Below are 26,641 nucleotides of genomic sequence, written 5' to 3'. Positions count from 1 at the left end.
AATTTATCTTTGTGCAGGTTTATATGTCCGTTGACATGTCGTAATTACCGTAATAACGAGATTTCAACTTATAAAATGTGTTCACCTGCTCGTAATTACAATTTGTAAGTTGGGAATTTTCTAAGAGATCCTACGTGTACCACCTGACCTCTTCAGATTCTTTTAGGAGTTGCATAATTCCCAAGCCGAGGTAGGGTATCTCCGAGTAGAACATCACGTGTTGTCATCTTGAAATTACGGTAATTACGACATGACTTGAATGCAGCATGAATATGCAACCGTAAATCAGATAAATTAAGTCAAGCAATTCTCCTGGAAATTAACCACTTATTAGGGGTTATTTTTATATTTAGGGAGATCTGAAAACACTGCGTTTATACATTCACACCTACTAAATTTACTAAATGCGTATTTTACTCAGTTAAAATCTAATATCGCAACTAATAACGTCTGATTTAATGATCAAGCCCGGTATATGACGTGCAAGTTCATTACAACAACAAAAAAATGATCGAGAATGCATGGATGATTATCATGTGTCAAAGTTCTTTCTATCGAAGAAGCGACCACATACAAAGGCTCATTTAGATTAGCCAAACCTAATTTGTTAACTCTACACCAGTGGTTCTAAATCAATAGTTTAAAAATAACTTTTTTTAATCCTTGTCCAGTAAATCATGAACTGCTTGAGAACCACTGCTCAACACCATTTCTAAGAACAGCTCATTCATGTTTCTTGACAGTCTGTTCTAAAGAGGTTAATGATTGAATAATCACAAGATGTCATAATTGACTGGCTCTGTTGTATCTGCAAGTGAAAAGTCATTTGGAAGTATCCTGTTCTAGCAAAATACAATAAACTACAAGGGTGTGACACCTGATCTCATGCCATTCTAACAAGGTGTACTACTCAGTGAATTATATTACACAGGCTTTCACGTGCAATAAAAGGGCTGTTTAAGGCACTTGCCCTGCAGCTAAATGTTCTATGGCACCACATCCTGGCGATTCACTGCAACTGTCTGTGTTTTGTCATGTGATGTCGACTACAATTGGAATAACAGGCAAGGATCAACCACAACCATAAACTCAATACAGTGACTGTGCAAGAACACAACATGTACCATTTTATGAGGCATAGAAGAAAAGCAACATTTAATAGGTATGTAAATTAATACACATCCTCACTCTGATAGGCAACCTCTGTTACTGCGTATAAACCCATGGACTCACGTCTTCATGGAGCTTTGCTATGATACACTTTACAACAGTGAAAAAGAAATCTGAGAAATGCCATTAGACTCCATTAGACTGGCATGGAGCGCACGGTAGAGAACAAACACTCTGAGAGGGCCATGGACACCCCACCTGGATAGGAATCGTAGAGAGGGACACATTAGTGTTAAATGTTTTACTTGGAAAGGCACAAACTATGATTCCCAGGTAACTTAATCTAATGCGAAAAACAATAAAAGCACAATTTTGACTGAGAGCATCACTTTTGTCCCTTTGGGAGAGACCAGCCTGCTGTATAAAATGATCCCACATCTGCCTTTATTTCTGTTGCTTCCTGTCAATTTCAATGCCAGAAATGCCAAACGGTTTGCTTTTTCCCCCCAAAAGTGCAATTCACAGAGGAGAGATCCCATGTATTTCTCTCCATCTCCCACAGTACCTGAGACCAGCCACTGTGCTACAACATCATGGACAGGAAAAAAAGAGCAAGTAAAAAAAACAACAGAAGAGAAAATAAAGAAACACTAAGAGCGGTTAAAAAAATGTTCACACATTCTACAACATGAGTAAAACTGTTCAACTCAGGGAGAGCAGATCTTCAAAACAACTTTTTAAATTACAAAAACAAAAAAGGAAAGACAGAATTTACATAGTTTTTTTTTTCTGATTCCTGTGTGTGTTTCTCCACATATCAGTCAGCAGTCTTTCCCCACTTATTTTGATCCCATAAAAAAAAACATCATGGAGCACATCACTCACTCATCCAGCCAGTGTCAAAGTGATCAGATGTCTGTGTGTATGTGTGAGTCTGGTTGCCTTTTAGTTCTCAAATAATGATTTTGCATGTCATCTAAAATACAAGTTTAAACAGTCCATCTGGGTTTAAGTCACATAACATATATCATCTTACTTCTGATGAATGAAGTCTCTTCTGGTGTCCCACATTGTACAAATATATCTATTTGTTCCACTGAATTGTTTCCTTACAAAGAGTGTCAGAGCCCAGAGTGCTGAGGTGTGTCCTCTGAGCGGATGCCAAAAGTGAGGCAGTGAGTTTCTGTTCTGAGGTGGAGCAGAGACAGAAAGGGAGGAGCTCCATGTTTCAGCTCCAAGTCCTTTGCAATATTTTTTTCTTTAAACGCACCAGTGACTTAACGTTTCAAAGATATTCCTCCTCACTTGTGTCGCTGGAGCGTTTTCCTCTTCCTCCTCTTGAAAAAACAACAGCACCTGAAACGACCGAATGAGTTAAAGACAGTTTTGCAATCTCCCTTCATTCTCAAACTTGTCACACAGTGGAGTCTAGGTTATGTCAGGCAGAGTTCAAAGCAAATTTAAACAACCCACTAGGACAAAAAGCTGAATGTCTTCTAATGTTAGCAAGAGATCACACTGCACAATTGTTATATGTGACTGGTGCTTATGTAACCAAAACATAAAGACATAAATGCTACAACAGTGCTTTTACCCATTGAAACCCATGGCAAAACAGTTGTATAGTACCTGAGGAAGAGCTTTTGACCATCTGCTAGATAATGTGTCATTATAGTTATATATATATATATATATATATATATATATATATATATATATATATATATATATATATATGTGATATTTTGGTGTATTTATCTACACTTAAATATGGATTAAATAGTTGTATATTAATTTATGTTTGAAAAGTTGAAAATGTAGCACATTTTTATGAATTAATACAATGATAACCAATTCCTAGCAATGAAACCAAAACCTATACTACCATTCAATAGTTTGTACAGTAAGAATAATAAGCAGCAATACTGTGAAATTTTATTACAATTTAAAATAACTTTTCTTTTTATACATTTTCTATTTTTTATATTTTAAAATGTAATTTATTCCTGTGATGGCAAAGCTGAATTTTCAGCATCATTACTCCAGTCTTCAGTGTCACATGATCCTTCAGAAATCATTTTAATATGCTGATTTGCTGCTCAAGAGACATTTCTTATCATCAATGTTGAAATCAGTTGCGTAATATTTTTGTGGAAACTGATACTTTTTTTTTTTCAAGGTGATGAATAGAAAGTTCAAGAGACATTTCTTATTATCAATGTTGAAATCAGTTGCGTAATATTTTTGTGTAAACGGATACTTTTTTTTTTTTCAAGGTGATGAATAGAAAGTTCAAAAGAACATTTATTTTAAATATAAATCTTATGTAACATTATAAATGTCTTTAATGCATCCTTGCTGAATAAAAGTATTAATTTCTCAATGTTTTTGACGACATCCAGTTTTATAGCCAATGTTGAGCACATGAATATTGGCATTTTTCCTCTTTTAGATGAACAATGAATTAACGGTAAAACTGAAAATGAAATATTATTTCAAATATAATAAATTTTATTATATAAAATGAAGGATTCAATAACAAATGTAAATAACTAAAATTACTTTTTTCAGATTGACAAATACATGTTTAAAATGTTTAATGTTTAAAAAAAATAGTTAAAATGTAACAAAACTATGAATTAATAAATTATTTTTTAACTTATTAATTATCAACTTTCAAAATTTCATTTTTAAAACAAAGCCACTAATTGGAAAAAAAGGGCAGTTCACACGATGACAGCATATGGATCGTTAATTGGATCGACTTGAGCCAAGGTATCAGAGGAAAAAATAATTTTGTTTCTAGCCCTTATGGTTCAAAAGTTATTAGCATAAACATGGGTGCAACGTTGGTGGCGTAGCAGCTTAGCAGCTTCGGTGCTTGGCCCCTTATTATTATTATTAAAAATATATGAATAGTGGTTAAATTAACAAATTAAATAAATTAATTTTAAGTATGGATATTTATTCGTCAGTTTGAACTATTTTTTTAATTATTAAATTGATAATTCCTTTTTTAATTTTAAAGTGTCATTCCAAGCAAAGAAACTATAACCTTTATAATTTTTCTTTGATTGAACACTATAAAATTGCAACAAAAAAAGAAAAGGATGTGTATAACACAAACATGTATTTTACATCGCCATTACTTAACTATGAAATCAGTTTTTTAATATTTTTTATTATACAGCATGACAAATGGTTCTCAGAACCAATTTCACTACCATAGCAAAAAATATTGGAACTATTTAAATATTTTATTTAACTTTTTGAAAATATAAATATTAAACAAAGTCAATGAATTATTAATGCTAATAACAATTTTAAGTAAATAACACATTAAAACATTAGCATATAGCCTTCAAATATTTAATTAAGTAAACATTGCTTTAAATGGGATAAGTGAAAAGTAATAAAATGAACAACAAATAAACAAATTACATAATTATTACACATACTTGTTACAAAACAAGTGGCATGTCTGTTAGTCTGCACTTAATGCACACATCTAATTTGACACATCAGACTTTTTTGTCTCATCTGTTGCTATTTTTATCACCATGTCAATCAACTCAATCTTGGATTCAATCCTGCATTGAAATTGTTGTCCCTCCAAAAACAGTGTGTACATAGCAGCATTAAAAATAAAATTCATTCAAATTGTAAATGGGTTATGGCAAACAAAGAGCGCTCCCTTTAAAATCAAGAGGGCCATTGGGCGCATTCTGACTAATTTCTTAAATGCTTCTTATTGGTTATTGCGTTCATGTGTCCAACATTGTCTACAATGCTCAATGCTGTAAAAACATGTTGTAAGTAGAAACCTTTGATGAACTTTAGAGCGCCACCGCTCACACAAATGCGCATGAGAATGTTTAAAAGCACTCGCCTATCAGCCGGTACGAGTTGGTATCGTTACATCTTTCAGTATCAACAAAATTTCAGTATCAACATTGTATCAAAGTACTTCTGACAACAATCAGAACTAAAAACAGGCTGCATCACTGCTGTAGGTTGCTGTGCCGACCCCTGGTTTATAACGCATAAAAAAATATTAGTTAGCAAGTTACTGAATTAATGTTAACAAGGTTAGGTAGCTGCTTACCAGCTGACATTTGTTGCAAACATTTGAGTAGTTAATAACATTAGCTAACTGCTGCAAGGGAAAATATGAGACTAAACATTATCAAAATACACTTCTCTCACACATCAAAACTCAGAGTCCCTGAACATAGCACTTTCTGCTACTAATGTTAATTGTTTCAGGGAGTGATAAACTCTTCGTTCTCAGCTAAAGGAAAAACACAAAAATAACTGTGTATTAATTGTTGTAATCATTTTCCAGGATAACAAGAAGTTTAAGGACATTTTACATTTTCTCTAATTTTCCATATGTTTTCCAGGACTAGTAGAGATGCACCGAAATGAAAATTTTGGGCTGGAACTGAAACTTCTGGATGCACTTGGCTGAAAACCGAAACTGAAAATGCCATTTTCAAAATAATTATTAATTTCTTATTTTAAATTAGTTGTTTTATATAATTGTATTATTATTATACTTTTTAATTAAATTCAGTAACTGAATTCAAAAAATATGAGCCATATATAAAATAGCCACACTTTACTAAAGTAAATACTAATACTAATGTAACAAAAATTGGACAGAAAATAGGCCTGTATTAAAATAACGTAAAACATCAATATATTAATATCAATAGTTCTATGCAACAGAATCAGATTTAACAGATTTATTTTTTGACCAATTATAAAAATAAATGATAGTCCTGACTCCTAAAAAGCAATTATTATCAGAGCATGAGAGCAGATAGCAGGGAGTGGATCAGTGAACGAGAGGGTAGCATCATTTTACCAGCGTTGCCCTGCACAGCTATACCATACCATGTTACAGTACAGTTTGCAAACAGAACCAAACAAGTCCAGAGAAATTTCAAGTTGGCATGTTATTTGAGCGGACTTTGTCTTTCCTGTGAGCGCGAGTGGTACATGAGTGGAGCGTTTGGGCCGTGAGTGACTGAGCATGCAGCGCACACAGAGCGAAACATTGAGCACTCGCTTCGAAGTTGTCCGTATTCTGAAGTGGAGTCGCTTGCAAAGTTACAAAACATGCTGCGCAATGTTCTTTTTCTCTATCGGAAACCAAAAATGCCATTTTTGACCGATAATTTTCAGTGGTTGAAATTTTGATGCATCCCTAGAAATTAGTCATCAATTTTCCAGGTTTTCCAGGACACGTGGGAACCCTATTATGCAAACATGTACTTTTGAAAACAACTGGCAACCTTAAGATTCTTTAAATTGTCCTTACTTTGTATCATCGGCCACCTCCACCTCAGCAGGGGCAGTTATGGGAGCGTTTGAGTGTCCCGCCGTGGGATCGTCTGTATTCACTTCTCCATTGGTCGAGCTCATAACCTGGAGATTAATTTAAGGTAGCAGACAATGTGTTTTCAATATGGACTGGCAAATATGAGTAATAACACAAAACCACAGTACACACTGGGATTTATTTTGTCTAACTGGCACTGCATATTTAACAGTTCATGTATCTCAAATTGGGGCTAAGTAACCCATTGAGGACACTTTTTTTTAAATAATTAACCTGTTCAAAATCAGGTTGCTTAGCACCAACTAGGAAGGTTAAGAAGAAGGGGGGAGGGGGGAATGTAAAATGAAAGAACGGTGCTTGGTTAGATAATGGAAATAAGCTGAAAATGAGTTGGAATTCTTATAACACTAAAATTTTATAAAAGAAAAGTTACACCCTGGATAACTGTATGTACACAAGCAAACATCCATTTGTCTTGCTTAGCTACTTGTATACAATATAAGCAGTATTTTCACACTGAAGTCACCAGATCCCAAGCCTAACCATCAGGAACATGCAAGTGATGTGTGTTAGACAAGGGTGAAGAGAGGAAAAGATCATTTAAGTGTTCACAGCTAGAAAATGGACAGAGGTGTCTCAAGTGAGAGGACGAAAGGAACAGAAAGACTAGAGAACAGAGAAAGGAAGATATCGACACCAACAGCATGCAGTACTGCGCAAACACCCAGTACCTGGACAGAGCCCCCCAGCCTATCGGCCGTGAGGTGCGACCCCAGGAGCTCCCTGTTGGTCACGGGAGTGGGCTGGGACTCACTTCCTTTAGGTTCTGGAGACTGGCATGACAGCAATAGGGGGAAAGGGGTCGGAAGGTGGCAAAGGGCATAATAGATGTTTTTGAAAGGAGGTGAGGGTGCAAAGAAAAAAAGAACAGAAAGAGTTTAAAGAGGAACGCCTTCCATGCACAAGCAGACTGCACTAGCTAACAGGATAGAGGTGGAAATAAAAGTGTGAGTGAAAAAACAATAGAGCATGTGACATGCAGAGATGGAGAGGAAAGCTAAGCTCCAGCCAATCATAGAAAATGTATAATGTAACAGATTTAAAGGGACTGTGACCAAGACATGGCAATACCACTCTCAAAAAGAATGGCATTCAGCGTCTGAGGAAACGACAGATCTTCAAACTAGCAAAAAACTACTCTGGCTACAGGAAGTTGTCTTGGGTTTGTTGATGAGTGAAACCAAACATTAACCACATACTGCTGACATGGGTTAAAAGAGAACCATGAAATACTGAGATAACATTTCAAAAATTACACTGCATTAAGCAATGTTTTTCCACAAATAACCAAAGAAAAAAAAAAAAAAGAAAAGAAACTGGTACTTAAATGTAATAACTTTGTCACATTCTTCCTCTTTTACAAGGACTTAGCGGTAAAACTGAAAGTGAAATATTTCAAAATATAATAAATATTACTATATAAAATTAAGAAATCAAAAAAGTGTTTTTAAAGTGTGTTTAAAAATAGTTAAATGTAACGAAATAAATTAATAATTCATTTTTAAACGCAACTTTTAAGTTTCATTTTTAAAACCAAGCCACTAATTAAAAAGAAAAAAATGCCACTGGGCAGTTCACACATGATTATTAATAGACATTTTTATTTTTTTTTTAAATTAATAGTGGTTAAATTAAATTAATTAATTTTAAATATATTTATTAATCAGTTTGAACAATTTAATTAATAATTTGATTATTCCTTTTTTAATTTTAAAGTGGCATTCCAAGCAATGAAACTATAACCTTTATAATTTTTCCTTGATCATACACTATAAAATTGCAAAAAGTAAAGTAAAGAAGAAAGAAAAGGGATGTGTATTACGAAAACATGTATTTTACATGGCTATCAACAGCATGAGGGTTTATCTCACCTGGTTTTTGGTCTGTGGTTGTGCTTTGTCTCTGCTGCTGGGTTGCAGAGGTGTGTCACTAGGCATGGGTCCTATTGGAGTCGGCTGTATAGATACATATATGAAACTCAACATCCATTTACTTGCATCATATACAAGCGGTTTATGGTTTGACATCCAAATAGACTTACCAGCGGCTTGCCGACCCAGTCGTATTCATAGTCAAAGACATAGCCATTCCTGTCAAAGAGGTCTGTAAAGAGTTTTCTCAAGTAGTCATAATCCGGTTTTTCAAAGAAATCCAGTCTCCGCACATAGCGCAGGTAGGTGGCCATTTCTTCTGTGTGATGAAGTCAAAGTTAAGAAAATGCACTGGAGGTGAGAGTGTTCGAGATACGTTTGAAAAAGAACTCGCTTACCAGGGAAACTCTCACAGAGCACTTCTATAGGGGTTGCCCTTTTGGTATCTCCAATTTTCTGATAGCGCTCCTTAAGTGTGTCAGCCTTAAATGAATAAAATGGGACAGAACAAAGATTAGAACATTTTGGGAATTCCGTAAAGATATTTGTTCAGTAAATTGGTATCTTTTTATACTAATAGTATTAGCAAATTTTATTTTACAGTCCCTTGTTCTGCATATACATACTACATATACATACTTATATTAACTGGGTAATAACTAGGTACTACCCCTGAAACTAATTCTAAACCTAACCTTAACCCATCTAGTTACTTTATATTATTCAGTACTTTCTTGGGTAAGTAAACTGCAAGAACACTAAGTGCACATACTGTAAAATGAAGTGCAACCAAAATAGCTTTTTGACCAAAGAATTTCCCTGACCTCTCCCATCATCTGCGATTGAAAAAAGACTAAGCTCAAAAAGGACCATTTCTAGCTGATTGAATATTTTAGAGCTAAGACTTTCAGAAAAATGTACTTTAGAAATTAAGTTGACTAAGTTTTTATTATGATTTTTCAGACATGTCCATATTTTCCATGACAATGGGAACCATGTAATAGGCGAAATTATGATTAGCATGTGTCATTTAAAGGGATAGTTCACCCAAAAATGAAAATTCTGTCATCATTTACTCACCCTTATGTTGTTCCAAACCTGTATGAGTTTCTTTCTTCTGTTGAACTAAAAATGTTGCTTAACCAGACAGTTGAAGGTAGCCATTGACTTCCATAGTATTTTTTTTCCTACTATGGAAATCAACTGTCTGGTTAACCAACATTCTTCACAATATCCATTTTTAGTTCAACAGAAGAAAGAAACTCATACAGGTTTGGAACAACATAAGGGTGGGTAAATGATGACAGAATTTTCATTTTTGTGTACACTATCCCTTTAACAGTAAAGTCACCAAGACTTCAGTCCCCCCCCTCCCCCCCTTTTAGGCTATAAAACCAGATAAAGCTGTAAACAAACACATTTAAAAAAATTTTTGATCTTCTAAATAGGTCAGCTTATCGAGGCTGTATTGGTTATTCTGCTGACTTTCTGTGATAGTGACAGATAGTGGGGCCTCTCACTTTTTCAGACATTAGCTGAGTGAGATAAGACTCTCAGACCAGAAGGATACCATCAAAACACAGTTAAGAGAATGAGACAACTGAATGGAGGGGAAACTAACCATCGATTTATAATTTTTATTGGTACAAAACCGCACAGAACTGACAAGATGCATTAATCTCTCATATATACCATAATCTGTGCTTTAAAATGCTTAATGAAACGCAACAGAATAAAACAAACCACATTTTCTATAATAGTATCGCATATTTTCTCAGTTTTCGAAACAAACTCTTAAATCAAAATGTATAAAGGCAGCAAACATTTCTTTCACTCCACCAAACACAATACCTTCAAGCCTTGCCAAGGCAGACTGCCCCGTAGGAAGTACATAAACATATGACCCAGCGCCTCCAAATCATCCCGCCTGCTTTGTTCTACAAGAAAAAAAAAAAATTATGAAACTGCTAGGTACACTGGAATCTGTCTTCAGTCTGACAAAGAGTCTTAATTTACTTTGCAAAATGATTTATGCATTTAGCAAATTCAAAATCCTGATCCAAAGAGCACCTGCATCTTACCAGTGCCATGATTAAATCTAAGTTGTGACTGAGCAAGCAGATTTGTGTCACTAACAGCTAAGCTAGGTTTTAAGACATACTTTAGTCTTTATCCCCCTATGAAATTCTAATAACCCTTCCTAAGCCCTGACAGAGCGAATCTTTCCCATGTCTGCAAGTCTTACCCTTTCCCAGGTGTGTGTTGATGCTCATGTAGCGAGCTGTCCCTGTTAAGCTCTTGTGCTCCCTGTAAGGGATGTGTTTTTTGGTCTCAGGGTCAATGTATTCTTTGGCAAGCCCAAAGTCGATGATGTGGATTGTATGTTGCCTCTTGGTCCCCGGTCGGCCCACCAAGAAGTTCTCTGGCTTAACATCCCTGTAGATCAGACTTCTTGTGTGCACATATTCCATCCGTGTGATCTATAATAAAGGTATAAGTCAGATTAATTTTTTTTTTTTTTTAACATATTAGTTCCAACATCTTTGTTTCTCTCTCATGAGTGATTACACTGACCAGCTGAATTGCGATCATGAGGACGGTCTTGAGGGAAAAGGTTCTGTCGCAGAGGTCAAACAGGTCCTCCAGACTGGGGCCCAGCAGCTCCAGCACCATGGCATTGTACTTCCCACAAGGCCCAAAGTAGTACACCTGAGGAACACCCTCTGAACACACACGTATATATGCAGTTAGAAAACAGATCCACAGAGTTCGGTAATACAAAGAGGTACTTTAGCACAGCATTAACCTAAATGGTCAGAATTAATAAGATTACGTAAAGACAAGGAAGAATAATCTTTTGTTATTTGGTGTTTGGCACTCTACATAGTACTGCTTCATATTGAGGTACACTACATTTTTGTGTATAATAGCAGTATGAGGCAACAGGGTATGGATTCTATTAGGTGACATATTGAACTGGAACATGGAGAATATCGTAATTCTTTTAATGAGCGTTTGATTAGGCCACAAATTTGTGGTCTAAAAAGACCACACTAGTACACAAGCTTCCTGCACACTCTTTGTGTCACAACTACAGTATGACAGCGTTAAAACAAGGTATTTAAAAACCACCTTTGATTTAAACCTCAGGAGCAGAAACACTGACAAAGTTGGCGAGTTTGATTCATTTAAGCTAATCAGTTCTTTCAAACTGTCCATTTCAATTAATCACTTAAACAAATCATTTGTCATCACTCAACGTTCACAGAAGTCTCCATGTGAATGTCTTCATGCCTTAAAATGTTTTGGGAAAAAAAGGGTAATTATAAAGATTATAATATATACAACAATGGCTGTTTGAGCAAAACGATGGTTTTAAACCAAATTCACAAACAGAAACAAATCAAATGTTTTTAAAAGGCTGGAAAATATCAAGATAAAATATTTTCATCAATATCACCGAGCCCTAATCAGGCCTGGTCACACTGTACAAAAAGACTACCTTGAGTAACCACAAACACGCACAAAAATTAGATTCACAATACAACTTCAGCATAGGAATGAGTAATTATTCAAAGTGTACAGTGTCATGTTTTTCTAATGCTCTCCTCATGAAAAATGCATAGCAGAATAAAAAGGTTCTGAAGCCTTAACGTTGGGAACAGAGATCTCCTCTGGCTCAACAGCAATGAGAGATGCAACGCTACAACCATCAACCCTAGGCTTTATTTGATCTGTGCAAAACACTTAATGGCATTCTTTTATTGATGAACACATTCTGAATACATCATATCATATTGAAATAAGCTATATGTTAAGCCGTCACATCTTTGAATACAAGTTAACCTCTTTCTGTCCCGTGTGAAACGCTGTGTGAAAAAGACTAAAGCAAGTAGAGCAATCGATGCACAGGAACCACAGCCTGTGCTGATTAAATTCATCCTCCGTGCTGAAAAGAGGATGTGGACAGGATGAGCTAAAAGCAACAAGATTGTAAATAGGATGTGGACAGCTTAAGCTCTACAACAAAGAAAGTGGTCTAAATATGGGTGCTAAACTGTAAGATTCAAAGTAACGTATGGTGGATAATAAAAAGAAAATAGATAGAAATACAGCATATTACTTACCCGAGTTGCCCAACTGTTTGTAAAACCTGTACTCGAGGTGGAGCTGGGGTGCTCTGGATTTGATTGGCTCCTATGAAAGAGTAAAATTAAATGACAAAAACATAAGAAGTTTTGGAATTTCTTTTAAATAAAAAGCCAGTTTTTAACATTGGTTTTAGGTTAGCATGAAAGCTGTAAACCATTGTCAGATAACTGACGTAGTCCTTATTATGGGTGCTTTGGGTTACATATACTGCAGTGGATCACTATAATCACCATTGAAATTTCGCAGGTCCATTGTCAATAGTGTAGCAATGTATGCACAACATGATGCGAAATATTTCGCCCTCAAACAAAATTTTCCATTGTGTGGATTCCTATTGAAATCCCTCGATTTCGACCGTGACAATTTACAGAACAATGCAACTTTGATCAATAGGATATCGTTCTGCGTGGTAGATCCAGGTAATGTCATCCCTAAGTGATAAATGCAGGGTGGTCCATTTAGTTGAATGCTGGTTTTTACATAAATAATGTAAGTGGTAGAATGTGTACGTGCATGTTCAGTTAAGTGCAGGATCCAGGGTTGAGTCATCCATGGCACCAGCAGCTCTGAGCATGCGGAGAAAAGTGCTGCTAAGCAGGAGGCAGAATGGAAGAGCCAAATACATATATAAATAAATTAAAAAAAAACAGATTGCATAAAGGCCACAGGATGTATTAAATACCCAGCAGTGGAGAGTGAGAAGTACAACACTGTTACTCTTTTAGAGTGTATTTCCAGTTAATACTGATTAATGGTCATATCAGGAGCAACATCAAGACTCCTTTATTTAGTACCAGTAATTGGATAATACAGCCTTTGTGTAGCTTCTTCAGAGAGGATATTTGTCTGGTTTAACAGAATCAGTACCACTAGGCACACACGTATGCATCTCGATATGCATGTCATAGCAGAAAGCTTGAAATCGGTGTTGTAATATCTCCATGAAGCTGTGTGTACAGACCTATACTTCACTTGCTTCACTCTTATCAACAAATGGGTAGCTACATTTCATGAAAGTGTGATTAAGGATCTCAGTGTAGTATGTAAAGGTTAGACCAAGGAGCTAATGACAAAAGTGAGAGTGTCTTACTTACACGATCACATTTCTTTCAAAGCAGAACAGTTGGCAACATGGAAAATGTAATAATGAAATAAACTTGAGATTTCTGCAATGTTGTGAGACTCTAGAGAATCTGAATATTCACAGAATACATCTTACACACTCAACACTTGAAATTGAGGCCGGTGTTGCTCACGAACAATGTGGGTGGCTACTAAAATGTCCCTAGATAATATTCTAATCACTAACTAATCTTTCCCTATATGTATTTTGGATATGCATGCTTGAAACCAAATCCAATTAAAATACTTATCTGGAGGAGCAGTTTTTAAATTGTTTTTGTATGGTTTGCACAGCAACAAACTAACAAAAAGTGGATGTCCTTCTAAATGAGAAGGCCAGGCACAATTTTCACACTGTGATACTGACCAATCATAAAATAAACATGTACGCTACTGTTCAAAAGTTTGGGGTCTGTAAGATTTTGTAATGTTTTTAAAAGAAGGCTCTTATGCGTACAAATGCTGCATTTATTTAATCAAAAATACAGTAAAAACTGAAAAAAAACTTTTTAAAATCTAAATATATTTTAAAATGTAATTTATTCCTGTGATGGCAAAGCTGAATTTTCAGCATCATTACTCCAGTCTTCAGTGTCACATGATCCTTCAGAAATCATTCTAATATGATGATTTGGTGTTCAAGGAACATTTCTTATTATTACCAATGCTGAAATCAGTTATGCTGCTTAATATTTTGTTGAAAGTTTAAAAGAACAACATTTATTTAAAAAAGAAATACAAATGTCTTTGTCACTTTTGATTAATTTAATGTGTCCTTCCTTGCTGAATAAAATTATTACTTTTTCAAATAAATAAATAAATAATGACCCCAAACTTTTGAATTATAATTTTATATATACATATAATATAATAATTATTTATTTTCATTAAAATTGTACTTAGTGTTTATGAAATCTAATTTGTTACTGCTTTCAGCTACCAAATAGGAGTGTATTATTCTCAGCTCTAACACATTTTACCATATTTATCCTTTCCACAGACTTTCCCCCAAAATCATTGCAGAAAATATATTAAAAAGTCTAAAGATCATGTCTGATCTTGCCAATCGCTGATCAGACATCAAGCAATCAGAAATAGAGAAATACATCTTGCAGCGCAATATTTTTTTTACCACACTGAACCCGCCAACACATCTCAAAGGATTCCTGTTCAGCACTTCATGTTTTTACATGAATATGCTTATTTGCACTTTCACAATCTTTTGTAAATTTACAGAGTATATTCCTCACCACAGGTTAACATACTGCAAGAAAAAACATATGATGTTCTGCATATTTTTATGCAGGTACATCTGTTGTAGAATAAAAAACTATTTAAACAAGACTGCAGTTTCTTTTGTTCATTTAGTTTAAGTAAAAGGTGGATGACTGTTGTCTCCAGTACAAGTAATTACATGGTAATGAGTGTGTGTAAAAAGGTTTTTTTTTTTTTTTTTCAGATGGAAATGGGTGAACAAAGGAGAACAAGCACTGCATATTAATCTAATGTGGCTAGGTGTTATGAACAACTGTGTGTTGATTTCTTTTTGCAAATGTTTAACAGCACACACACAAACTACAGGCAGCAGTGGAAGTTCAGGGTTCATCATTAATTCCTACAATCAACACAATATTGACTATTATTTGTGAGGCACTTACCAGTTTAATGGCCACATATTCATTAGTGTAAAGATTCTTCCCGAGTCGAAGCTCTCCAAAGTTACCACAGCCGATCTTCTTTCCCACTCGGAAGTTAGGGCCAACCATAAGCACCCCGGAGTTGGAGTTTCGGCCACCTCCATGCCCTGTCCTGCTCCCGCCAGTCTTAGACATTCTCTTTCCTTCCTCAGCCTCACCTTTTCCTCCTCCTCCTTTCTTATCAAAATCCATAAGCTTGTGATACCCCGGCCTCTCCACGATTACTCCGCTGCCATAAAATCACAGAGCCACCAAAACAACTAGCAACAGGGGTACGGGGAATGGGATGGAGGAGAGGAATTTAGTGAGAAAGAGAGTGGAGGGAATGGCTTATCCACAATACAGCTCTACACATGTAGATTAAAATAGACATTAACTGCTTTTATAGACGGGGGGAGGAGGGGGAAGTATAGCTGACAATCCAAGGGCGATACAATTCAGGACGAAGACATCATACAGAAATCTTCCTTAAATCCAACTGCAGAGGAGCACATTCCTCGGGAGATGGACACATGCGCACGACACTAGCTGGTGAAAGTGAGGTGCTGTCTGGCATTGGTTTCCATCCTTTGCACCCCCTCCAGGTGGATTTGCAGAGTTGTGTCAGGCATTCCTTGTGTCCAAGTACGAATGCAGAGCACACCAAAGTTTGCGTTTAGGGGAAACAGGCGGCACATCAGCAGCACACCTTAGAATATCTGGGGCAGAGAAAAGGCACAATTAGTGCTAAATAGACTGCTTAAAAGTTCACTGCACTCTCTTGGAACCTGTTCTACTATAGACACTGATTGTCCCACTCATTTTAAGGAACAGTCCACCCAACAATGAAAATTCTGTCATTATTTACTTACCCTCATGTCGTTCCAAGCCTGTATTACTTTCTTCTGCAGAACACAAAAGAGGATATTTTGAAAAATGTTAGTCATCAAAGTGTTTTGGTGACCACTGACTTCCATTGTATGGACAAAAAAAAAAGACATCTCAAAATATCTTCCTTTATGTTCCACAGGAGAAAGAAATTAATACAAATTTGGAGAGAAATAATGACAGAGTTGTCATTTCTGGATGAACCAAACATATTAATGATATTAAAAGACCCCCCTAAGAACTTATGACCGCACCTTAAAGGATTAGTTCACCCAAAAATTTAAATTCTGTCATTTATTACTCACCCTCGTGTCGTTCCACATCCATAAGACCTTTGTTCATCTTCGGAACACAAATTAAGATATTTTTGATAAAGTCTGACAGCTTTCTGTCCCTCCATAGAGATCCACCGCAACTACCACTTTCAAGGTCCAGAAAGGTAGGAATAACATCATAAAGTACTCATAAAAACATAATTTACCACTTTACTTACAAAAATATTGTCGTGATGCTCTCGTGAATGCATGTTGTGTTCAGACTTGAGCATCAACACAACGTACATGCATGAGTGTTCACGAGAGCATCATGACGCATGCGTTTTGTGTTGACAATTGACATTGTTGCGTGAACACATTTAGGATAATATTATTTTGCAAATAAAGTGGTAAATTATGTTTGTTTGTTTTTTTTTTTGCACAAAGCACTCATGTCACTTCATAAAATTGAGTTTGAGCCACTGGAGTCACACGGAGTACTTTAATGATGTCTTTCCTACCTTTCTTTACCTTGGAGTGGTAGTTGCGTTGGATCTCTATGGAGGGACAGAAAACTCTCAAACTTCATCAAAAAGATCTAAATTTGTGTTCCGAAGATGAACAAAGGTCTTACGGATGTGGAATGACACAAGGGTGAGAAATAAATTACAGAATTTTCATTTTTGGGTGAACTAACCCTTTAATCAATCTAAAGGAAGTTGCCAAAACTACTAATACATGACTTCTGTCTTTGGGATATTGCTCAGCATAGCAGATTCAGGTAATGTCATCACTAAGTAATCAATACAGGGTGGTCCATTTAGTTTTTATATAAATAATGTAAATGAGAGAACTCACTCTTGCGTTACCAATTATAACTTTATAAACTTATTACAGCGACTATCAAGGCAGCTTGTTTTAACACAAAGAATTATAACATTTACACATAGCCATATAAATGTTGTTGTCCTACTTACAGTTTGCTTTGTTTTAAAGTATCAATCTTATGTGAGAACTCAAATAAAACACAACGTATACAATAAAAATGCAGGAAGAAAAAGTCAGCATTGCACTATCACCGTTTCTATGAAACACACAAATTAAGAGTCAGAAGGGACACGAAACCAGAGACCATTTCCCTACAGGAAATGTTATCTAGCTTTTCTGACTTCCAGCTCTAAAAATACATCCCTCAGGAGCTCGAGATGAGGCCTGAGGTCGTGTGAAGACGAGCCGGAGTCATCTTGGACCGAGTGTCTTGGTTATGTTTTGAGCAGAGGGAGGCACCTCGCCAGAGGTTATGGATGATGCCGTCCATTGGCTGGTTTATAAAACAACAGAGAATGTCTCAGGAAACGCTCACTGGGTTGCTTATCATTACAAGAGTAATTTTGTCACAAGGCAACAATACTAAGTACCAATAAGTTACACTATGATAGAGTGATAATCCAATAAAGAGATGATAGATAGATAGATAGATAGATAGATAGATAGATAGATGACTAAGTGATGACAAGAACATATTCATTGCTTAAGGCGACATAAAACATGACTTTCCAATAAAACGTTCCTTATGATCAATTCACAATGGATCCACTGAAATGTTACATCTTAACATCGTGAATTATCAACGAAACTACTGAAATGTTACATCAAACCATTTTGTTATGATGCACAAATTTTAGACGTGATAGCCTAAAAATACAAGAATATATATTTTTTCCAGCCTGTGTGGATTGTAGCATCCATTCCATATCCAAGAGTAAGGTACCAGTATTAGAAACGATGACTAAATGTTATAAAACTTATTAAGTTAACCGTCCAGCTAAGACTATAATCCATCGTCTCGCGTCGGATCAGGCCTGATCTATATGCATCGACAACAAAACTGTTTTACAATGCCAACAAATGTGATGAATCAGGCCTGTACGCTGGCCCTCTCTTTGGATTCAGCAGCTTGTCTTATGTATGACCCATACTTTTAAAGCTAGAGAAATAAAATAACGCCAGTGTCAAATATTTCAATGTCTAAAGGAATAGCCTGCTGAAAAAAAACTGACTAAATGTGCCTGCTAGCCTCATGCAGCTCGCCACCAAAGTATGAGAAAGAAACTTGGGTTACTAAGATAAACTTCAAACATTTTGGTACATTCTGTTCCCTTTGTAAGAGTACATTATATGAACGTAAAGATAGCAACGAAGAGACGTTCGTGTGAATCCTCGAGTGTTGAAGAGCCAATGTTGTCAGTTAGCCACTGAGTTGCCAACTAAGCAGCAGAAATGAGTGAACACACGGCTAGCGCGCTAACTAGCCCAAACAAGCTAACGATCTGTGGCCTGCGCTTCAGCAAGCTAACGAGAGTTACTAATTCAACAACAGCAGCAGGGTTATGGAAAATAAAATACAGCTTGTTATTATCTACAACAACATTATACATACATCAAAGCAATATTTGTTGACAAGCACATAGATTTTGTTGCCAGCCATTAACCGGGCAACTCCTTAATCCCGAACAGTCGAAATTGATCTAAATTACGTACGCGGAATATTCCATAAATCGTTCAAGGAGGAAGGTTTATCAACAGATTAGACACTTTTACCTAGATCTCTGTATTATAAGTCGATGACAATTCCCATTTTGTCGGTTTTAATGGTCATTCCTTGAAGCCATTATCATTTTTTCTCCCTCTTCGCTGATGTCTCTTTAAGCCTCTCCGTGCAGCTGGCGCGTTTCCTCCGCTGTCGCCGATCACATCACCGGGTCTAAGTTGCAAAACTTGCGTAGTTGGGTTTGGAGAATACTGGGTCATAAAATTCCGCGCTCTTCGGAAAAAATAATGCGCAGTTTCATTCAACGTAAAACTACGTGAGACTGAACCGGGTGACGTAGAAACTGGTATCGACATGAAAACTAAGCTTGTAGCTACTGTACGTGGGTCAAACTCAATCATATTATGCAGCTTATTTTTATGTCCCCAACATTTTGTTTTAGTACACTGGATAAAATATAAAACTGACTTAAATCATGTTAGTTCGTTTATATAATTTATTTATTTATATAATTTATTTATATATATTTACACTACCGTAAAGTTTGAGGTTTTTACTGTTTATACTGTATTTTGATCAAATAAATGCATTAGAGCATAAGAACAATTAAACAGATTGTGTGATCCTTTAAAACAGATTCAATACTTTTGGTTGCCATTTAAACATGAAAACATGATGAAAACATTTACCCTGGCTATAATATCTATACCTTTTTATAGAAATACAACTCGGACACAATCATTTTTGAAAAGTTAAAAATGCGTAACAGAAATGACCCATATGCTTTCTTATTTTAAGTTTCAGCTATATTCAAAATAAGTAGCCTAAAAATAATTAAGCAGTGTTATGGGTAACGCATTACAAGTAACGCGAGGTAATAATCAGATTACCTTTTTTCAAGTAACTAGTAAAGTAACACACTACTTTTAAATTTACAGCAACATATCTGAGTTAATTTTTCAAATAGAGTAACTTTTCAAGTTACTTTGTTTTTATTGACTGACAGCTCTCCTGTCCCCATGTTGAAAGAAATCGTGAGTAGCTAAAAAGTGCAGAGGCATTGTGGGCGCTGTGTGAATGGTTATTGTAGTTCTAATTAGGCATTTGCTTTTATCCACCTTATTTTTCAAGTAAGGCGTTTTCTGTGAATGAGTGAGACTTCCGGTTTATTATCCGCTAGGCTACAGGGAAATAACAAGAAGAATATCAAAGTGCAGTAAACTGTAAAACTGTGCGCTACAAGCCAACATGTTTAAAATTAAGACAATACATTAAAATAATATGGTGGAAATACCAGTTTGCAATATCAAGCAGCATAACGAGCTTTTTTTGTACAGCTAAAAAATAACTGCCCTGTTGAAAAAAACAGCAAATGCTGGTTAAGGTAGGTTTTGAAGTTGGTATGCTGGTTTATGCTGGTCAAGTGCTGGTCCTAAACTGTTCCTATGCTGGTCCATGACCAGCATAAACCAGCTCAAAACAGCATACCAGCTTCAAAACCTACCTTACCAGCATATGCTGGTTTTTTCAACAGGGTGGAAGAGAATGACACCGGAAGCCAGACACATTAAAACTACAAATGGCCGCGCCGCTCTTACCTGAAAAATAAGGTAGATAGCATTTGTTTTTCATAAATTTTATCAGCTGAAAGTTTGTTTGAGCTGCGCCATCTACTGTACATGTGTGAATTTGCATTTCCTTCAGCCTGAGGTTTATTCATTAATTTCATTTTTGGTGTGAAAGGGCCTTTACATTTTCCAAAAATAGAACTTTTGGAGGTTTCGTTATAAAAATTAAAAAAAAGCAAGCCCAACCAAAGTAAGAAAAAGTAATGCAAAAGTAACATAACACATTACTTTCCATAGAAAGTAACTAAGTAAGCCTACTTTTTGAGGGAGTAACACAATATTGTAATGCATTACATCAGGGCTGTCAATTTAACACACTAATTTAATTAATTAGTTATGGGAAAATAAGGCATAAAATTATTTAAGGTATAAAATTATTTAGGCCTAACGCATTTAACCCTCATGTTGTGTTCCAGATCATTTTGACCCGGATTTTCCCCCCACCTTGTTACACTTGTTACCTACAAAAATTGCTTGTACATCGCTCATTATGCTATATTATCTATATATTATTATCGTTATTCTATATATTATAATCCAATCAGGTTTTAGGAAAAACCATTCCACAGAAACAGCACTGGTGAAAGTTCTAAACAATATATTACTGAGTCTGCTGTGTTAGTGCTGTTAGATTTGAATGTGGCGTTTGAAACGATCGGCCACTGCTCTGACCTCTTGTTTGGAGCACTGGGTGGGCATTCAGGGAAATGGTTTCAATCCTATTTTAATAGAAGGTTCTCTGTTAGTATTGGTGAATTTACTTCATATGCTTATGTGTGGTGTCCCTACAAGGTTCTATTTTTGCTCCGATTTTATTCTCCTGTATGTTTCCCTTGGGGTCAATTTTTAAGAAACACGGCATCTGCTTTCACTGTTAGGCTGACGATACCCAAATCTATCTGCCCCTGGGATCAAATAACATGGGTTTGGATACTCTGTTGGCTTGTCTAGTGGATGTAAAGGCCTGGATGTCCCTAAATTTTCTTCACCTCAATGAAGGCAATACAGAGATTATTGAATCTTCAGAAGCTGCTATCTCCCCTTGCTTAAATTTTGTCCATTTGTCTTTGTGTGTGAAACCAGTGAAGATCTTGGGCGTGTTTTTCAATAGTGCTTTCAGATTTGACAAACAGATTAGTACGGTAGTCAAAAACAGTTTTTTTCATCTCAGAGTCCTTTCTTTCTTTTAAGGACGGTATTAACCAAGCATCGTTAGCCATCCTTAATGGTGTGTGTAAATGAGAGCACATTACTCCAGTTATGATATTTCTGCATTGGCTCCCAATTCGTTACAGAAATGATTTTTAAAGTTTTGTTGCTGGTTTTTAAATCAGTGAATGGATTAGTTCCTGTATATATTTTCGATTTATTATCTGTTCACAATCCTAGCAAAAAGCAAAACTCAAAAGCAAAACTCAAAACCTATCTTTTTTCTTTGGCTTTTAATTGTAGCTAATTTGTGCTGTGTCTGGTCTGTTCTGTGTTGTAATTTATGTTGGTGTTAAATGTTGATGGTATTGATGGTACAGCACCTTGGTCAACAATTGTTGGTTTTAGTGGTGCTATAGCTAAATAAAGCTGAGTTGAGTTATCACCAAATATTGGTGTATTAGGTAGCTTTATAGCTGTACGTATCTGGTCTGGCCACCAGCTGCAATAATTATTTATGGTTCATTAAACGAGCATGAAATATCTGTAAAGCTTGGGGTTTTACAAAATTATCTTTAAAATACAGTATCTTGAAAAAGGGACGTTTATTTTTTTGCTGAGTTTATATAAATGTATATAAATGTCACCATAACATTAATTAGTCATACGTAGTCTAAATTTAGTCTTAAATATTGGCAAGATGATTGAAGTTTTTTGTTTGAATTCTCAATATGCTGTATGGCTGTAAATAAAAAAAAAATAGACCATTATACATGTTTTTGCAGGTGATGTTTCAGTTTGATGTCCTTTCTGTGATTTGGGGGATTTTTGTTACTTGAATGTATCAATCTCATTGCTCATCAACTGATAAAATACAAAGCCACAGCCTGAGTTATTTCCTATTGTTCACGACATGCTCTGCAGAGTCTATTTCTACTCGAACCTCAACGGGTGGTCGCAGTTCAGTTCAAACATGTGCTTTCTGAAATTCATTTTGCTGCTGTTGATTCCATCATATATAAGTGGTAAGTCTCAAAAAAGGTATATAGTAAAATGTTTTTTTTTTGTTTGTTGGTTTGTTTTTGACTGTATTTGGAGAGCTACATGTCTACAATAACTGTACATTTGTACATAACAACTAAAAATTTAACATTTGTAAATTACAAATTGTAAACAGTACTCTTGTAAATAACATATCTGTACATTCATTAAAACAATTATATATTTTTTCTACTACCGTATTATATTGCATTATTTCATTTTTTGTTTTCTGGAAGCTCCTGTCACCAAGACAGATTCCTTGTGTAAACATACTTGGCAATAAAGCTCTTACTGATTCTGATTCTGTCATTATTTCTTTTAGGTGGCTGTCAGTCCAACATTAGTGTAAGTGGAGGGCAGAATGTTTGCTACGGTCAAGACTTTAACCTCACATGTCAGTTTGCTTGCCATGGACTACAAAACCATGTAAAATTGGTGAAAGAGCAACAAATTGAGTGCAGAAAAGTGTCTTCAGATAATAGTATCACACTCTCTATGCAAGTTCATGGTGCAAATAGGAATCATTCAGGAACATATAGCTGCCAAACAGAGCCAGAGGATTCAATAAGCATGGCTTATGTAAGAGTGGAAGGTAAGTGTGAAATCCTCTCGGCCCATTGAACAAATTTAAACTGAATTTTTGAACATTTTTGACTAAGAACGTATTTTCTATTTTCTTTTTCTTTTCTGTGATTCAGACTGTGTTTTTCCTTCAAAATCAACATCATCCCCTCTGGCTACCACATACCAAAGCCCCACACCATCAAGTAAGTTTCTCCAATTAATAGACTTAATCCATCAGTATAGAGAATTTGGATTATTGAAATAAACCATAGCCTATATAACTTATGTTAATGGCTTTATTGGCTTTATCCAGGAATGTGATACAGATCAATATGCAGGATATAACTTACTGTTTGATAAATGTCTGTTGACAATTGTAATACAATATTACTTATCTCTCCTATTGTCCTGCTAAGAAAAAGCTCTGACCTGTGACTTGGGACAAACATTAGCAAGTAAAAAAAAAAAAAGGTTTACATACATGTGCCAGAGTAGATTATTATTGATTTTTTTTTTTAATTAAATATTGATAAAGTAACACAATTTTTATAAGAAAACTGCAACTGTTGTCCTTTTTCCTGGATATTTCAGTCACTTTTGGCATTTCATAATATTTAATGCATTCTATAACAACTTTAAGTGTGTTTTTCTATCTGTTTCTGTAAGGGATCTTGGCTCCAGGGCTGATATGGTACATACTGTTCAAGACAGGGGTTTTACTCATCGGGTCAATAACTGCAGCGCTGAAAGTCAGAAACACTGAAAAATGACAAGAATTTCTGTCATTTAAATTAAAATATGCTTCTAATAAATCATGTACTCCATGCATCTTCACTTGCATGCTGTTTTGCAAAATTCAGTATTCTTGTAAATGTCATGTAGTTGCTATAGCTTCTCTGTGTTGTTCATAAATCTAATGTCAGATGTTCTCATAGATCTTGTCCTTCTTAAAAGAGAGAATGCAAATCATGCCTTTTTGGACATACATGCCTAACTGGACCAGTTCTTGCTTTCTGTTAAAGATGATGATGTTAATATACAATATATTTTTCACAAGTACGGCTTTGTGAACTTGGCAGGTATCTCTCAGAATTTTTACAAAGTAAATAAATAAATATATATGATGAATATATATATGAATTCTCACAAATCTGCTTTCAAAGTGATATGGATCCCATCCTCTGATTCTTTGTGAAAGACAATTTTCTATACCCTTCTAGGATAGCTAATTTGAATTTTGAATTGAAATCAATTATTGCGTCTAACAGTTCAACAAAAAAGTTAAATGAGTTACATGTCCTTTGCCTTGCTAACTGTTTTTTTTTTTTTTTTTTTTTTTTTTACCAGTGAAATGAATGTTTAGACAAAATAATGACGGGATTTCAACACTTGGGGGAGCTCGTGTCCGTAAACTCGGGAGGAGGCTTATTTCATGTAAACAGGATTAGATTGCATCTTTTTAAACGGAGGTTATACTTAAAGTCTGACACAGCCACTGCTACTTTCTTGCAAGATTAGGCTACCTTAAACCATTTTTAAAACCACCTTTAAAAACATTTTTTCGTAAGGGAATAATTACCTAATAATTTTATTGCAGTTTTACACACTTTCCCCCGGTTTCACAGACAAGGCTTAAGCTAGTCCCGGACTGAAATGCATGTTTGGGCTTTTTTAACTGAAAGCAACTTGCTCTGACATATCTTTAAATATGTCAGTGCCATTGTTTTGTCTCAAGATGCACTCCAGTAATGTTTTTTTCTAGTCTACGTTCATAAAAGATACTCAAATGCCCTAATTGAACTAAGGTCTAATCCTAAACCGGGCCATAGTTTCACAGACAGGATTAGGCATTCAATTAGGACATTTATGTAGCTTTTATAAACATGCCTTAGAAAAAACATTATTGGTGTGCATCTTGAGGCAAAACAATGACACTGACGTTTTAAGATATGGCAGTACAAGTTGCTTTCAGTTAAAAAAGCCCAAACATGCATTTTAGTCTGGGACTATAGGCTTAAACCTTGTCTGTGAAACCGGGGGATGATGTAGCAGTTAGTCTGAGCCGTGCATTCATTTGAACGGTGACAGCTATGTAGCAAATAAAATAAATAGAAAAATATTATCTGCTTTACCATTAGAAAAATGTTCTTGGCCCATAAGAAACTTTAATTAATGCTGTCAGTGTCACGTGACAAATCTACTTCACTGGTAAAAAGAAATAAATTGCTAATAAATTGCTAACAATATTGAAATACAAATGTAAATCCTATAAGAATAATATAAATTGTGAAATAATGTAAATAATTAGGCATTTTATTTATCGGTGTTTATTTATTTAGAAATTTCTCAAGTTTTTCGTCAGGTGTGTGATGTTCTTATTTTAATCTGATGTCATTACGTTGCTGTCTTGCCGCCAGCCAATCGCTGCACTGCTGATCACGGTTTCTAGTATCGATATTTATGCCCTTTCTAAATAACACAAGGACGCAAAGTAATATCAGACAATTTAATCCAGATATTTTAATCAAATCCGCCAATTCGCATGAAGAACCAAATTAGCCAGAGATCAGTTATCACGATTGGAAGAACTGGCATCTGTCAAATCATCTCAGATAGCCTATAAACGAGGTACGAATGGACCCCTGTTTTGAAAGTCTTGTAAATACACGTTTTTTAAATTGTCAGCCATATTTATCAGATGATACTTTTTTTTACTCTGATCAGCACGCAATAGTAGCTATACTGACACAATGGCACTGATCCATTTTGCCCCTTAAACTAATTAAACTAAGTTTAAACTAATAGACATCCTGTAGTATTGTTAGCATTGCCTGCAGTATCAGAAACTACCTTTAATTTATGCTTACGGGAAAAACATTCACTTTTGTAACAAATACTACATTAAATGTAAATCACCACTGAGAATAAAGAAATACATTCAGAAGCATTACAATTAGGCCTACATTTTTCCCCCAACACTTAAAAAAAAAAACCCCTCATGTTATGGCAAACTCAAGTGTTTATCAAAGCTGTGATATAAAAATGACCTCTGAGTGTGTCTACATGAAGGACAAAAGTTCAGTGATGTTTGTGAGAGACGAACAAATGAGAAGTAATTTGTGTGAATTAAAACATTTTAATTAGAGAGAGAGAGAGAGAGAGAGAGAGAGAGAGAGAGAGAGAGAGAGAGAGAGAGAGGTAAACAACAAAAAAAGTCATTTAAAAAGT

At 35.4% G+C, this 26,641-nt stretch overlaps 1 protein-coding gene and 1 long non-coding RNA gene across 6 annotated transcripts; one reads left to right on the top strand and one right to left on the bottom strand.

Annotated features, from left to right (window-relative positions):
• Nucleotides 1-1,126: 1,126 nt before the first annotated feature.
• On the bottom strand, nt 1,127-19,250 carry LOC127524403 (casein kinase I-like). 5 transcript variants are annotated; one of them, XM_051915857.1, is made up of 13 exons: nt 19,082-19,222; nt 16,211-16,243; nt 15,321-16,057; nt 12,516-12,585; nt 10,963-11,111; nt 10,634-10,868; nt 10,240-10,325; nt 8,787-8,871; nt 8,559-8,707; nt 8,389-8,472; nt 7,189-7,290; nt 6,437-6,543; nt 1,127-2,466 (listed from the first exon to the last, which is right to left on the bottom strand). In XM_051915857.1, the coding sequence occupies exons 3-13, from the start codon at nt 15,549-15,551 to the stop codon at nt 2,412-2,414; spliced, it is 1,353 nt and encodes a 450-aa protein (XP_051771817.1). In that variant the 5' UTR covers nt 15,552-16,057; nt 16,211-16,243; nt 19,082-19,222; the 3' UTR covers nt 1,127-2,411. The 5 variants fall into 5 exon arrangements, with proteins under 5 accessions (XP_051771817.1, XP_051771808.1, XP_051771826.1 ...); XM_051915848.1 differs by lacking the exon at nt 16,211-16,243 and having other exon boundaries at nt 19,082-19,250; XM_051915866.1 differs by lacking the exon at nt 16,211-16,243 and having other exon boundaries at nt 8,559-8,704; nt 19,082-19,250.
• A 3,466-nt stretch (nt 19,251-22,716) lies between these two features.
• On the top strand, nt 22,717-25,224 carry LOC127499359 (uncharacterized). Its single transcript, XR_007926101.1, has 4 exons — nt 22,717-22,833; nt 23,172-23,441; nt 23,548-23,616; nt 24,080-25,224. It is a non-coding gene; the product is annotated as an uncharacterized LOC127499359 (long non-coding RNA).
• Nucleotides 25,225-26,641: the final 1,417 nt, after the last annotated feature.

This window comes from Ctenopharyngodon idella, chromosome 2 (assembly GCF_019924925.1).
Source record: "Ctenopharyngodon idella isolate HZGC_01 chromosome 2, HZGC01, whole genome shotgun sequence".
NCBI lineage: Eukaryota > Metazoa > Chordata > Actinopteri > Cypriniformes > Xenocyprididae > Ctenopharyngodon > Ctenopharyngodon idella.
The sequence above is the reverse complement of the archived record's forward strand: the minus strand, read 5'-3'. Positions and strand labels throughout refer to the sequence as shown.